General features: G+C 38.6%; 2 protein-coding genes across 2 annotated transcripts; both read left to right on the top strand.

The window, feature by feature from the left end:
- Nucleotides 1-5,499: 5,499 nt before the first annotated feature.
- On the top strand, nucleotides 5,500-10,355 carry loxa (lysyl oxidase a). Its single transcript, XM_084140383.1, has 7 exons — nucleotides 5,500-6,242; nucleotides 6,397-6,505; nucleotides 6,949-7,080; nucleotides 7,776-7,929; nucleotides 8,406-8,501; nucleotides 8,656-8,771; nucleotides 9,010-10,355. Exons 1-7 carry the CDS (start codon nucleotides 5,600-5,602, stop codon nucleotides 9,014-9,016), a joined length of 1,257 nt encoding a protein of 418 aa, XP_083996509.1. The 5' UTR covers nucleotides 5,500-5,599; the 3' UTR covers nucleotides 9,017-10,355.
- A 162-nt stretch (nucleotides 10,356-10,517) lies between these two features.
- Nucleotides 10,518-16,099, top strand: snx24 (sorting nexin 24). Its single transcript, XM_084140818.1, has 7 exons — nucleotides 10,518-10,718; nucleotides 12,517-12,600; nucleotides 12,876-12,980; nucleotides 13,124-13,218; nucleotides 13,352-13,381; nucleotides 13,581-13,645; nucleotides 13,970-16,099. Exons 1-7 carry the CDS (start codon nucleotides 10,650-10,652, stop codon nucleotides 14,038-14,040), a joined length of 519 nt encoding a protein of 172 aa, XP_083996944.1. The 5' UTR covers nucleotides 10,518-10,649; the 3' UTR covers nucleotides 14,041-16,099.
- Nucleotides 16,100-16,221: the final 122 nt, after the last annotated feature.

The raw sequence follows: 16,221 nt of genomic DNA, 5'->3' as shown, positions 1-16,221 counted from the left end.
CTCGACTAGCTGGTGCCCCCGCAGATTGCCTCTGTACCGGTACCCCCCTGTATATAGCCTCCCTACTGTTATTTTACTTTACTGCTGCTCTTTAGTTATTTGCTTTGATTTTTTTTTACTTAACACTTTTTTATTTAAAAAAAAAACGTAATTGTTGGTTAAGGGCTTGTAAGTAAGCATTTCCCTCTAGGATTTTGCCTGTGCTTAGCTCCACCCCATTTCTTTTTAAAGTTTATTCATTTCCTGTTTTTTTGCAGTATTACTTTAGTGCCCTGTTGCATAAAAGATGCGTGTTTTGGAATATTTTTTATTCTGTATATATATATATTTAATTTTTTCACTGTCCTTTATTTAGGTCATTATTGTGGAGTCACTACAATGTTGTTAATCCATCCTCAGTTTTCTCCCATCACAGCCATTGAACTCTGTAGCTGTTTTAAAGTCACCAATGGCCTCATGGTAACATCCCTGAGCAGTTTAATTCATGTCCTGCAGCTCAGTTCAGAAGGATGAATGTACAGTGGGGAAAAAAGTATTTAGTCAGCCACCAATTGTGCAAGTTCTCCCACTTAAAAAGATGAGAGAGGCCTGTCATTTTCATCATAGGTACACGTCAACTATGACAGACAAATTGAGAAAAAGAAATCCAGAAAATCACATTGTAGGATTTTTAATGAATTTATTTGCAAATTATGGTGGAAAATAAGTATTTGGTCACCTACAAACAAGCAAGATTTCTGGCTCTCACAGACCTGTAACTTCTTCTTTAAGAGGCTCCTCTGTCCTCCACTCGTTACCTGTATTAATGGCACCTGTTTGAACTTGTTATCAGTATTAAAGACACCTGTCCACAACCTCAAACAGTCACACTCCAAACTCCACTATGGTCAAGACCAAAGAGCTGTCAAAGGACACCAGAAACAAAATTGTAGACCTGCACCAGGCTGGGAAGACTGAATCTGCAATAGGTAAGCAGCTTGGTTTGAAGAAATCAACTGTGGGAGCAATTATTAGGAAATGGAAGACATACAAGACCACTGATAATCTCCCTCGATCTGGGGCTCCACGCAAGATCTCACCCCGTGGGGTCAAAATGATCACAAGAACGGTGAGCAAAAATCCCAGAACCACACGGGGGGACCTAGTGAATGACCTGCAGAGAGCTGGGACCAAAGTAACAAAGCCTACCATCAGTAACACACTACTCCGCCAGGGACTCAAATCCTGCATTGCCAGACGTGTCCCCCTGCTTAAGCCAGTACATGTCCAGGCCCGTCTGAAGTTTGCTAGAGTGCATTTGGATGATCCAGAAGAGGATTGGGAGAATGTCATATGGTCAGATGAAACCAAAATATAACTTTTTGGTAAAAACTCAACTCATCGTGTTTGGAGGACAAAGAATGCTGAGTTGCATCCAAAGAACACCATACCTACTGTGAAGCATGGGGGTGGAAACTTCATGCTTTGGGGCTGTTTTTCTGCAAAGGGACCAGGACGACTGATCCGTGTAAAGGAAAGAATGAATGGGGCCATGTATCGTGAGATTTTGAGTGAAAACCTCCTTCCATCAGCAAGGGCATTGAAGATGAAACGTGGCTGGGTCTTTTAGCATGACAATGATCCCAAACACACCTCCCGGGCAACGAAGGAGTGGCTTCGTAAGAAGCATTTCAAGGTCCTGGAGTGGCCTAGCCAGTCTCCAGATCTCAACCCCATAGAAAATCTTTGGAGGGAGTTGAAAGTCCGTGTTGCCCAGCGACAGCCCCAAAACATCACTGCTCTAGAGGAGATCTGCATGGAGGAATGGGCCAAAATACCAGCAACAGTGTGTGAAAACCTTGTGAAGACTTACAGAAAACGTTTGACCTGTGTCATTGCCAACAAGGGGTATATAACAAATTGAGAAACTTTTGTTATTGACCAAATACTTATTTTCCACCATAATTTGCAAATAAATTCATAAAAAATCCTACAACGTGATTTTCTGGAATTTCTGTTCTCATTTTGTCTGTCATAGTTGACATGTACCTATGATGAAAATTACAGGCCTCTCTCATCTTTTTAAGTGGGAGAACTTGCACAATTGGTGGCTGACTAAATACTTTTTTTCCCCACTGTATATTTGATGTGTCTGGGTGGTTTAATACATAATCCACATAATTATTAACTTGACTATGCTTAAAGAGATATTCAATGTCTGATTTGTTATTTTTACCCATCTACCAATTGCTGCCCTTCTTTATGAAGCTTTCTAAAAACCTACCTGGTCTTTGTAGTTGAATCTGTGCTTGAAAATTCAATACTTGACTGAGGGACCTTACAGATGTTGTATCTATGGGGGACAGAGGAAGGGTTAATCATTCAAAAATCATGTCAACCCCTATTATTTCACAGAGTGAGTCCATGTAACTTATTATGTGATTTGTTAAGCCACATTTTATTGCCTAAACAAAGGGGTTGAATACTTATGCAACAACTATATATTAGTTATGTTTTTTATTTTATTTTTTTAAATATAATTTTTCCTCCACTGACAGAGTATTTTGTGTAGATTGTTGACAAAATGTTTTAATTAAATCAATTTTAATCCCACTTTGTAACAATCAAATGTGAGGAATTCAAAGCGGTCTGAATACTTTTGCAAGGCACAACTAAATGTTTCCTCAATAAAGTAACTATATATATATATATAGAGAGAGAGACTTGTCTAAGACACAGAGATGAATAGCAGACATTTGATCCAGTGAGGTGGAGTAGCCATCGGCCTCAGATATAATCAAGACACACAGTTCAATCTAAAATAAGCAACAACAACAACCACGGGGATACGATGATCTATTTACATTTACAGGGCCCTCAAAAGTAAAAGGAGAAATACAATGCCACTTCGAGCAATGTCGAAGTGGCATTGATTAGAATACAGTAGAATACAGTATATACATATGAGATTAGTAAAACAGTATGTAAACATTATTAAAGTGACTATAGTGTCAAATTATGTTAATTGCACCATTTGTGTTCTTAATGTTCTTAATGTTTTGTATACTCAGTATATATATATCACTTTAATAATGCTGACATACTGTTTTACTCATCTCACATGTATATACTGTATTCAACTGTATTCTAGTCAATGCCACTTCGACATTGCTCGTCCTAATATTTATATATTTCTTAATTCTATTATTTTACTTTTAGATTGATGTTTATTGTTGTGACTTTTTAGATACTACTGCATTGTTGGAGCTAGGAACACAAGCATTTTGCTACACCCTCAATAATATCTGCTAAATATGTGTATGCGACCAATAACATTTGATTTGATGTACTTTCCAAAGACAGGAAAGTATTTCTACTTTTACTTTTGAGGGCCCTGTAAATGTAAATAGATAATTGTATCCCCATGGTTGTCATTGTTGCTTATTTTAGATTGAACTGTGTGTCTTGATTATATATGAGGCTGATGGTTACTCCACCTCACTGGATCAAATGTCTGCTATTCATCTCTGTGTCTTAGACAATTCCAAGATGTTCGGAGGGAGGACACAATTTGGGTGGATCAAATAATGCCTCTTGGCTCTGACTCGCCTTTAAAGAGCTTACACAAGGAATGATGTCAAGTCATGTGACTCTGGTCTGAAACGTGCAGAGCAGACTATTTTATAATTCAGTACTGGCCAGCCAATTATATAAAGTTGGATTTTTCCACAGTGTGTGGTCTATGTCAATGGCTAATTCTAAGCCGATTTAGGCACACACAAAAAAAATATGGTAATTTATTATAATTTTAGGAGGTCATAAACAAGTGCTTCTTTCCAGGTTTCCATTAAGATTGTCTCTTTGTGTGGTCGATGAAAAGGCCTTCGTGGACACATTGATTAGTCTAACAAACTGCAACGTACAAGACTGTTTAATTAATAATGACTAATAGAAAAGTGCCCAGTGCCCAGTGCCCAATGGAAAACATTCCTATCACAAAACTATGGGACAGTAAGAAACCAGATGAATTACTTTAGTTTGCTACAATCTGCCACCTAGTGTAAAATGTGGATATGGAAGTAATATGGCTGCCTTACAGTTTCAGGATATGTAAGACTAAAATCTTAGTGTGTATTTCTTTACATCTTTTTTCACAGAGTATGCATTTTGATAGTGTTGGCTGTGGATTGAGGGATTAGAATGTATTGCGTTCTGATGATTTTCCATCTGGTACTGCAGTACAGTCGTGGCTACTGTGGTCAGTCATTTAAAAAATACATTTCCCAGATGACTAGACAGAGAAAAATGAAAACCATTGATTAAGATTACCCAACTCTATATTATGTCCCTAGTGTTAACAACAGGGATGTGTTATCTTTGGCATACTGCAAGGGAAGAGTAAAAGTTCCCGATTTGTCCAGGACTTTAAGGGTCAACGTGGTCATACTGCAATCTGAGGCAACAATGAAACAGTCCCAAATGAAAGAACATAGAGACCGCAATGTGTTTATTGCATAGAATAACTGCTGCATAAATTCATATAGCAAAGCTTAAAAATAAGAGCAACATATTGCCAAAAAGGGCCAAAAGGAAAGAAGCTGGATTTTTTTGTTCAGTTTTGGTTTATGTGAGTGGATGTCACAATGACATGTTGTAAACCCATCATGCAATCATGCTTACATTTTAGAGCTCCTCCTGTGAGAAAGTTGATGTGCCAATATCATTTTGGCACCATGAGGTTGCACTTTTGTCAGGTCATCCAACAAAGTAAGTGCTATTTATCATAACATTTGCGTTCCTGCTGATCTGGCCAAGGAGCTTGTTATTTTCTTATCACATACTATAAGAAATAGGCCTACTGTTGCAAACGTCAGAATTGTCTTAACTAGTCTGACTTTATAAAATGGTGTGTGTGTGTTCTCCCAGATGTATTTCCTGGGTGGGGTAATTGCAGAAAGGCATTGTGACTGTGATTATGTGCTTATACTGTGATGTGCTTTTGCAAGCCCTAAGCAGTCATTAGCAGAGTCCACACATCAGTGATTCCATCTTGACCAAAGTGACATAGGGATTATTTTACTAACAGAGGGACCTGTTGAAATGTTTCATATATAAATATTTGTCATTTAACTGATTAGTTAGTTAACATGGTTAGTTTTTAGGCTACACATCTGCACCTCTTTTTAATTACACTGCCCATAGCCTGATGTCAGAAAGTTATAATAAGTTCAAACAGTGCAAGAAAAACATAACACATGGTTTTCTGTTATCAAACTCTGGAGCAGACCCATTAGGAGGTTCTGCGTCAGGTAGCCTATCCATCCAGTTGTTACATGAGCACCATACCATTCTGGGTTTGTCTAACAACGGAATTAGAAACTTCAAATGTTCAACTCCTCCTCCTCCCCACTCTTAGCGCATCTGCAAGCCTCGGAACAGAACGATGTGAGGTTGCGTGGGGAACATAGCAATACTGGTGCAGGTTTTTCAGCATTTAATGTAGGGTAAATTAGACTTACTTTGAAAAGTAATTGAATGTACTTTATTTTCAACGGGAAAATGATATACCACATAAATTAAAATTGTAGTAATTATCAGTCATAATCTATTTAGTTGTATTATGGGAGCGCGTAGATTTGTCACGCTTTATGCGTGTGCGCACGTATGTTTATTCGTTTGCATACTTCAAACTGTCCAATCTCAGCGGAATCCACCAGAGACAAGGACACGAAATAACCAAGCCGCAGGTACATTACAGCAGACAATACAATGGGCGCACAACGGTAAAGTTTTTAGCCTTCTGAGTCACGGCTCGGAATATCGACCACCAAAGCAAAAAGGCGCGGATAAAGAGCAAACCCGACCTGTCACCATCATTAGCGACGGGGAAGCCAACAAACCCTCTGATTCCTCGAGACCGCTTCCCTCATCTATCCACACAGTGTCCCGCGCAGGAGCGCGTCCAGGCTGGCTACTACCTCGAGTTCCAAGGCCCCCTAGGGGACAGGGGCACCAGCAGCAGGATGCCCATCCAAGTGGCCATGCAGAAACGAAGGCGAATGACACGACGAATGGGACGACGAATGGGACACAGGACAAACCGTCCCCATCGCCGAGAAGAGAAGACGTGATGGCAGGGGATGATCCTTACAACCCATACAAGACCTCAGATTCAGATAATCCTTACTACAATTACTATGACGTGTATGAGAGTCCCAGACGCAGAGAGAGACCTGGATATGGCACAAGGTACCATCAGAACGGTAAGAATGGTTGAATGGGTTAGAATTCGAGATGCATTTGATGCAGAATTATTTTCCCAGTACATGTAGCTTTAAAAATATAAGTTCTGTGTTATTGTTTTGTTTATCTTCATATAACAATAATTTGTGATTAAGACAAATACATATCCTCTAGGTCTGCCTGATCTTGTGCCAGACGCATACTACATTCAAGCCTCTGCATATGTCCAGAGAGTTCCTATGTACAACCTCCGATGTGCAAATGAAGAGAACTGCTTGTCAAGGTACTATTGGAACAAACACTACGGGATTTAAATAGAAGCTTATTGTCCAACAACTTAATTGTGTGAGTCAGATTGTCTGAGTTGTAACTCTTGAGTGTTTGTGGTTTAGGGTTGCCCTAGAGCAGCACACACATGCATTTTGTGGATAAATAGAATCCTGCCACCAGTTGTAAGGGTCGACTGGTATAATTCAACAAACCGTTTAAACACTCCTCCGTTTACATGGAGAAATCATCACTAGTCAGACTGGTAAACTCATTATCAAAACTAACCCAAACAACCATATCCTTCTCGAAAGGAATCACTCCTCGCTGTACCAAACCTTTCCCAGAAATTTAAGACCATACGCTTTATTGAAAAGAAGGTATTTGGCTTATAAATGCACTCGATTCAATTCTGTGTCCAAAGTGTATTCAGTTTGTGATGTTGTTTTGGTGGGGCAGTTCAGCATACAGAGCGAGAGACTATGACACCCGCATGCTGCTGAGGTTCCCACAACGTGTGAAGAACCAGGGGACGGCTGACTTCCTGCCAAGCAGACCGCGCTACTCCTGGGAATGGCACAGTTGTCACCAGTGAGTCTCTCCCAATGTCTGTGTGTTTCTCTGTCTCCGTCTGCCAGTTACACAAACACTGTATTTTTTGTGCTGTTCTTTCTTTTTCCTTCTATCTCTTACAGAGTGGATTAATGTCCTTCTATTGATCATTAACATACTGGTCTCATCAGACTGATTTGTCTGGCAAATATAGCAATGCATCAATTTATGGCAATCTATTTGACTCCAATTTCCACTTCAAAATATTTGACTCCAAAACATTACTTGTACTGCACATGAGGAATGTGATTCTGGATGTGTAGCCAGAACCTTCAGAGAGAGACGTCTATAACCTTGTCTTAATGAATACATTCAAAAGATGCCAGTTCTCTTCATTCCATAGAAGTCTGCATTTCACATTACCTCAGCCCATAGCTATGCTCTGAAGGAAGTCACATAATGTACTAACATCAAGTATGGGGTACGTTTGGCAGAGTTCCAATGAACATATTGACTTACATCCTGTAGGTTTTTGTACAACTGATTTGTAAGTCTCAGTCTCATTGACTGGATCTAGACCTGAAACCATAAAAAAATGCATTCCTCAGCATTGGAACAAACATTTTTCATTTTTCTACAGCAAATGTTTGATTGAATGCCAGCCAAAGTGATGACAAAGTTATTGAATCAGTTATTTTACACTGATCAACCTCCATTGTCCTGCTTCTCTCCAGGCATTACCACAGCATGGATGAGTTCAGCCACTATGACCTGCTGGATTCCGGTGGGAGGAGTGTGGCTGAGGGACACAAGGCCAGCTTCTGCCTGGAGGACAGCTCCTGTGACTATGGCTACTACAGACGCTTTGCTTGCACCTCACACACCCAGGTTACCAACACAACCCTTGTTGCTTTATGTCATGTTGACCAATCCGACCCCAGGAAGACTAGCTGTCACCATTGGCGTCGGCTAATGGGGATCCTAATAAAAAAAAAAATCATAAATGTCCAACCATGGATGATTTTCCTGCTTTATCTCATCTCTCAACTAATAATTGCATGTCTAGATTGTATGACTAGTTGTTTAGTACCAGGGTATGACGTCCAGCAAAACACATACATGCAGTTAAAAACTCTGCAGGGTTGGGGTCAATTCCAGTCAATTCAGAAAGTAAACCAAATTCCAATTCCACATGTTCCTCATTTAAAAGCATTGAACATAATTGGAATTGGAATTTCAGTGTACTTCCTGAAAATGACTGGAATTGAAATGGAATTGACCCCAACCCTGATACTCTGTAATGGCATGTGAGTGCTTCTTACTGTTGTCTAATCAGAGGTTTCATGTTGCTCCTTTGGTTATAGGGCTTGAGTCCAGGATGTTATGATACCTATAACGCAGACATTGACTGCCAGTGGATTGATATTACAGATGTGAAACCTGGGAACTATGTCCTGAAGGTTTGTCACAAAAAACAGATGACATTATTGGCACTTTGTAGCTGAACACTGTGTCCCATATTCCCATACCACCTCTGAGAATAATTTCCATTGTTTTTATGAAACGCTATGAAACATTTGTACTTTCACCCCTTTTGCTCTTTTTGTGCTTTAGATCAGTGTGAACCCCAGCTATCAGGTTCCAGAGTCTGACTACAGCAACAACATTGTGCGCTGTGAGGTTCGCTACACTGGCAACTACGCTTATGTGTCAGGATGTCACGTCTCACAGTGAGTCTTGAAACTCCTCATCTCATTTTACATGCCATTGTGCATACTTTTTAGTGTAGGAGGTAGGAGTAGGTCTAGTTTCAACACATGATTACTCAGCATTTTATTCACTATAGTGTGCCAGACAGTAATCCATTATAAACGTATTGTGAACATCTAATAATCATAACTCACATTACAGGAAATATTATCCTGTATGTGCTGTATGTGATGAAATGCTTTCTTCTTTTCTTCTCAGCTATTAAGAGGGGAAAGTCATTCTCCAAACCACTGAGAAGCAATTCTGTGAAAACTCCATGACAGCCAAAGTACACATGGATAACTGCAATTATGTAAAAATGGCCATACTCTTATCAAGTTGACAGTTTACCAATTTTTTCAGGTTAATGTAAAGAAAAACTCTTAGGTTCATGTTATGCCTAAATTAAATCAAATAACATTTTAATTTTCACATGCAAATAGTCCGGGTAGCCATTTGATTAGCTGTTCAGGAGTCTAATGGCTTGGGGGTAGAAGCTGTTAAGAAGCCTTTAATAATAATAATAATAATATGCCATTTAGCAGACGCTTTTATCCAAAGCGACTTACAGTCCTTTTGTACCTAAACATGTTTTTGTAAAGCCATTCTGTAAGTTCAGTGAGGAGGTAATAAAATATGGATTGAATTACTTGATAGGTTTAGAATTAAAAGTATAGCCTATATATTACATAACAATAGTTGGTTTTAAAAGGTCTAAACCAAATAAATTGAATTTCAGATGTTAAACCCCCCCAATATTTGTTGAAATTGCTTGTTTTTACATATCAATTACAATATTCAGCACCACATGGTATGGAATCCATCTTCAGCTTGCTTGAAGAGCACAGAATGTAGCGCATAGTGAGATACAGATGATTTTAACCATGGCATATTTCCCTCATCGTTTTATGTGTTTTATGTCAAACATATCATCCCTTTCACCCATTTCTTCTATCATTATTCACATTTGCTTGCTATAGCTTGTATGTTTACAACTCAAGTTCAAGGTCACTTTAGATTTTTTTAATGACCTTAAGTATTTGGAAATTAGTATATATTAGCAGTACACAGATCAGTTTTTGTAGGCCCAGGGATCAACTTCCAAAAACGAAATTTTGCATGAAATTAGTTATAGAATTGCAAAATATTCTCTCCGTCCCATGGCAAAATGTGTAGAATTGCAGCAAACGTATTTTAAAACGGCAACATTTTCTCTACGCCCCGTGGAAAAATGTGTAGAATTGCAGGAAATTAATTCTAAAATGTATCCTCTGTCAAGAGGTGGGCCACTAAAATGTTTTGCTCGCAAGTTGCTCATCCCTGAGTAAAAGTATTGCCCATAAAGTACTGGATACTGTACATACTGTGCCCGTGCTCTGAACCAAATATTCAAGGAGAAAATTAGGATTCATTTGTTTTGTGAAATGCTTTTACTTATGGTTAGTCTGCTAGCTATCTCTTTTGTCCTGTTTTGTTTGATATTTATGCAATGAAAAAAGCTCATATTACTGCACCGTTTTTATGTATTCCAGGAAATCTACTTGAATAAATCATTGTGACATTCATTGTGATTTTGTTTTCTTATTTAACTGGTTTTCACACAGTTGATTAATCTGAGATACAAATTGTTTGGTTAGTTGGTTGATTGATTTTTGTGGCTCGCGGTCGTAATACCTCTCCTCCCAAGTAGAGAGCAGCAGTGTGACTTTATTGCACTTCCATACTCTACAGTCATAACAAGAAGAAGAACCCATTCCAACGCTATGTAGCTAGCTGGCTACCAAAACATCCGTATGTGTTTGCAAGTTCATATATATCTCAGGGTTTTATGCATTTAGTGTCGGAGTTGTTTTGACAAAATGCATAACGTCAGGATTTCCATTCCATCGTTCCGTTCAGAGGATAATCCGATTGAGAAAGGGTACACGGTAAGAGATCTTGAATGTCCTCTGCGCCAGTAACGTTAAGTCTGAGCAAAAACCGCAGAACAACAATCATAACATTGCAGGTTTGCAACAAATGGTTGAAAACAAACCAAGAGTATCTTAGCTATTTACATTTGAGTAATGTTAGTTACTATAAAGGCAAACTTGACGTGACTAGAGTGGGAGTAGAGAAGACCCGGTTGGGCGCGAACCATTCCATTCTATAACATATTGACCAGAGACCGTAGAAACAGATTTTGACTGATACAGTGGCTTGCGAAAGTATTTTCCCCCCTTGGCATGTTTCCTATTTTGTTGCCTTACAACCTGGAATAAAAATGGATTTTTTGGTGGTTTGTATCACTTGATTTACACAACATGCCTACCACTTTGAAGATGCAAAATATTTGTGAAACAAACAAGAAATAAGACAAAAAAAACAGAACTTGAGTGTGCATAACTATTCATCCCCCTTAAACCACTCGAGTGTTGCTTTAGCAGTATGCTTAGGGTCATTGTCCTGCTGGAAGGTGAACCTCCGTCCCAGTCTCAAATCTCTGGAAGACTGAAACAGGTTTCCCTCAATAATTTCCCTGTATTTAGCGCCATCCATCATTCTTTCAATTCTGACCAGTTTCCCAGTCCCTGCTGATGAAAAACATGGATGGTGTTCTCGGGGTGATGAGGTGTTGGGTTTGCGCCAGACATAGCGTTTTCCTTGATGGCCAAAAAGCTCAATTTTAGTCTCTGACCAGAGTACCTTCTTCCATATGTTTGGGGAGTCTCGTGTTTGCTTCAAATGTGTTTGCTTCTTTTTTTCTTTAAGCAATGGCTTTTTTCTGGCCACTCTTCCGTAAAGCCCAGCTCTGTGGAGTGTACGGCTTAAAGTGGTCCTATGGACAGATACTCCAATCTCCACTGTGGAGCTTTGCAGCTCCTTCAGGGTTATCTTTGTTGCGCCTCTGATTAATGCCCTCCTTGCCTGGTCTGAGTTTTTTGGTGGGCGGCCCTCTCTTGGCAGGTTTGTTGTGGTGCCATATTCTTTCCATTTTTTAATAATGGATTTAATGGTGCTCCATGGGATGTTCAAAGTTTCTGATATTTTTTTATAACCCAACCCTGATCTGTACTTCTCCACAACTTTGTCCCTGACCTGTTTGGAGAGCTCCTTGGTCTTCATGGTTCCCCTTGCTTAGTGGTGTTGCAGATTCTGGGGCCTTTCAGAACAGGTGTATATATACTGAGATCATGTGACAGATCATGTGACACTTAGATTGCACACAGGTGGACTTTATTTAACTAATTATGTGACTTCTGAAGGTATTTGGTTGCACCAGATCTTATTTAGGGGCTTCATAGCAAAGGGGGTGAATACATATGCACACACCACTTTTCCATCATTTATCTTTTAGAATTTTTTGGAACTAGTTATTTTTTTCATTTGACTTCACCAATTTGGACTGTTTTGTATATGTCCATTACATTAAATCTAAATAAAAATCCATTTAACTTACAGGTTGTAATGCAACAAAATAGGAAAAACGCCAATGGGAATGAATACTTTTGCAAGGCATTGTAGCTTTGACAGGATGTGAAAATTGGAAGTCTTTAACAAATTGCCTCTCTTCCCTACTGTTTCCCTTTGATAGCAAAGTCACGAAAGAGCAGTTTTGTCTAACTAGTGTATTGTTTTAAATGGCCATAACTGTCAAATGTGAATTTGTTCAAAGCATTTTGTCAAATCTATTGGCCTGTACATTCACATTAATTTCACATTTCTGTGGATATTTTTCATCCCCAGGTCTTTAAAATCGAGGTGTTAATGAATGGCAGACAGCATACAGTGAAGAAGCGCTACAGTGAATTTCATAATCTGCATAAAATGGTGAGTTTTTGTGTACCATTGATTATTTTTTGTCACGACCATGCAAAAGACTGACTTCTATTCGTGGTGCAAGAACAGAGCCCACTTTACTTTTAAAACCTATATTGTACTCTGCAACATCCTGGGCCATCATAGTCAATAATATTATAAGGCTGGGCTAGGTTAGTGGGGTGATAATTAGTGGAATCAGCTTGAGCTAGGCTTTGAAAGTTTCCTCTACCCTAATCCACAGATTGCTCTGTGACCATGCTCAATTAGATATTTGCTTCTTTCAGCTGAAGAGGAGTATAAAGCCACCTGAGATCCCCTCTAAGCATGTACGGAACTGGATTCCCAAAGTTCTGGAGCAGAGAAGACACGGTCTGGAACTCTACCTACAGGTAATGAGAATACAACCACAGGCCTACAACTGACTAGTTCCTCTGAATCCACACACTCAATCTTTTGTATCAATAGGCCTACATTTAGCTTTTTCCCCTGACTTCCATTTGCTTTTGTTTTTCTTGTGTCTGTTATTCAACAGACTATAATTATGGAGAATGAAGTTCTCCCAAAGATATTCCTGGATTTCCTCAACATCCGCCACTTTCCCTCGCTGCCAAAAACAGAAAGTTGTGGGTGAGTTTTTATACAATGTGCCCTGTAAAAGCGGGGCTACTTTTAGAACATCTCATCTGTGCAATAAAATAGTTCCTCTATATAACATCTCCAAACTGATTGTCAATCTTGCCTTTTTTCTTTTTCTTTAAAGGTCATTTGAAACTGAATCTGAAGAGTCAAGGTTTGTTAAGTGATTTTTATGTTGTATAGTTGATTAGGTTTATAGTAGTGTATGTGTTGTAGGCTAATTCCAAAGTATAATGTCAAAATGCAAGTTCAGATTGCTAACTATTCTGAGTAATTTTATCAGAACATTGGCTTTATTAGACTTGTGAACCTTCACCACCTTGACTTCTCCTTCTCCTTTCTGGTCTCTCTAGTAAACTGACCCATCAGCCGGCCATGCTCTACCATAGAGACCCCTACCTGCTCCCGTCCACCCACGGTAACATATCTTTACACATCTTCAGACTGCCCATGAATATACAGTCAATATGGTTGCAATATTAAAGAGATCTATTTTGTGTAATATTTAATCAAGTCAAGTGTATTTGTCATATGCACAGGATACACATGGTGGACACAGTACAATAAAATGCTCTCCCTCAATAATGCGACAACAAAAAGAATAGAAAAAAATAGTACTACAAAATAGAAAATAGAATCTCGATGGAATACAAATGATCATGTAAATACAATAATAATTTGAAGGGGAAATGTAATATTGTATAGAACAAATCGGTTTTACTTTGCTTTGTTCCCCCCATAGATACATTTTGTAATGTTGTCATAGAAGGAGTGATACATGGAATATTCTACCCAGACCTTCAACCAAGGTAGAGTGACTGTATGCCAGCTTGGAGGACTTACTACTAACTCATGAAGAGAAAGAGATGATTAAGAAATTAACAGCTAGTAAGAGTCTGAATTTTGTAAACATTCTAATAGTTGTGTGTGGATATAACATTTTGTAGTTTGTTTCTGTGTTAATGAATATCTTGATAATATTTTAGAGCAAATGCCTCAAAGAAATGCATTTTCTGAATAATTGTTATTCAAAGAATAACACTATCATGATGTTATGACAACATTTAAGGTAATGCATATGCATATAGGCTCGGCCTCATGGACCCACAGGCTGTATCCATCTACTAATGGTCTTTCACTCAAATTAAGGTGAGACCTTGAGCAGTTTTACACTGTGATATGTTGGTGAAATAACATTACTAGGTCAAACACTTAACTCTAATATATTAGCTATGGATTAATGAAGGGCAACTGATCAAACACATCAAACGGGTGATAAAAAGCTGAAATATAAAAAGGGAAGCTGAACTTGTACTGTCAGTGTAATAAGCTGTCTTATGTTCGTCTGCCTTACCTCAACTTTGAGTGTGTCCCTTTATTTTAAGAAGATCAATGTGGTACATTGCTGGTCTTTTTGAACTTGGGACTGCTGCTGTAAACCTACTGGGACTGCTGCTGTAAACCTACAAAAAGGCCATTTACATGCCAGTCATTTTTGATCCAATTTAAAGTGACTGAAGCACTACAGATCTTAGCGATGCAGTAATGTTCCGCATATGGTCATGCTGTGTGTGTAATTGATAAGCCTCATACACAGTTGATACTTTTTCGAAGTAAGTTGAGCTTAGTTGGTCTAACATTACTTTGTCATTCATTAGACAATTATGGGTGGCTAATAATATAGATACTCTAAAAGACATGAGGATGGTCTGGACATTCTGTTGACTAGAATTCTCTGTCATCCTTGATATTTCTATCCAATGTGGTCTCTGTAATGTGGGGTGGACATTAGCACACTTAAAGCTAGAATCCTTTAATAAAACAACAGTGGTCATCCTGCATCCATTTCGATAGAAAGCTGAGGGATGGGGCTGGAGAAATGTAGCCTCTCTCAAATTCAGAGACAGAGCTATAGATGCAAGGACTGACCATCCATGATATCAACATTAGTTTTAACCATGTTTTGAGGATAGTGTTTGTTTACATTTACAAACATTGGATTAAAACAAGCTTATATTTTGGGTTCTGATGGGGTACAACAGTTAAACTAATCTCATGAGGCATTTAAGTTATACTTTTCAAGAATCAATGGGATAAACGCCAACTTTCAGTACATTACCTTGGAAATAATGATGATGCAGTCCCTTCGAGGTTCATTTTTCCAAGGTAATGTACAGAACAGAGGCGTTTACCCCGCTTATACCACAGTTGCCAAAGAAAATAACACTAAAGCACATATTTATAGGTAAAAATAACATGTTTGAGTATATTTTCATTTTGATAAGTGAATTCATACTTTCTCATCTTTCCACTTCTATCACCAGGGACGCGACCCAGTTGTTACTTATTTTTGTTCTTAATAGACGCGACCCAGTCGTCCGTTCTTTCTTTCCCTTGCCATGCTTGCTGGCAACGTTCTTACCAGCCAACTACGGCTAACACAGTCACGTCAACAGCCAGAATAATAGCAAATTAGCTGCATTTGCGTTTAAGCTGTTTTCTAGTGACATTTATTTAGATACATCCGACCATAACAATGAGCTGATGATGCACGATTTCGCCTGGCAACAACTAAGGATTCTAGCTTTAAAGTGAAGGATTTTCCATTTATTAAATGAAAGGTAAACTTGGGTTAGTTGAGCAGTCATGTATAGAACTGTCCACTTCAACTGAGATAAAATCATGCCTGTGTTGATAAATCCAGTGATTTTTGAATCTACCTTGTATATGTATGTCCTGTACAGTATGTAGGTTGTGCCATGACACCCTACCATTAATGATACTGTAGCACTTTAGGTAGAGCACAGTAATCATGATTAAGACTGATGGCAATAAAGCATGACATTTCCATAATGTTTTTTTTTTTTTTCTCAAATCATGAGTGAAACTTCCTTGCATTTGTGTTGACTACATATTCATAAAACCTTTGCCCCATGTATTAAGGTTTACAAAATCTGAAACATGCATGGTCATGAGCTTTTAAGTTCAAACACT

The sequence above is a fragment of the Coregonus lavaretus genome (assembly GCF_964263955.1).
Source record: "Coregonus lavaretus genome assembly, chromosome: 24".
NCBI classification, from domain to species: Eukaryota; Metazoa; Chordata; class Actinopteri; order Salmoniformes; family Salmonidae; genus Coregonus; species Coregonus lavaretus.
The sequence above is the reverse complement of the archived record's forward strand: the minus strand, read 5'-3'. Positions and strand labels throughout refer to the sequence as shown.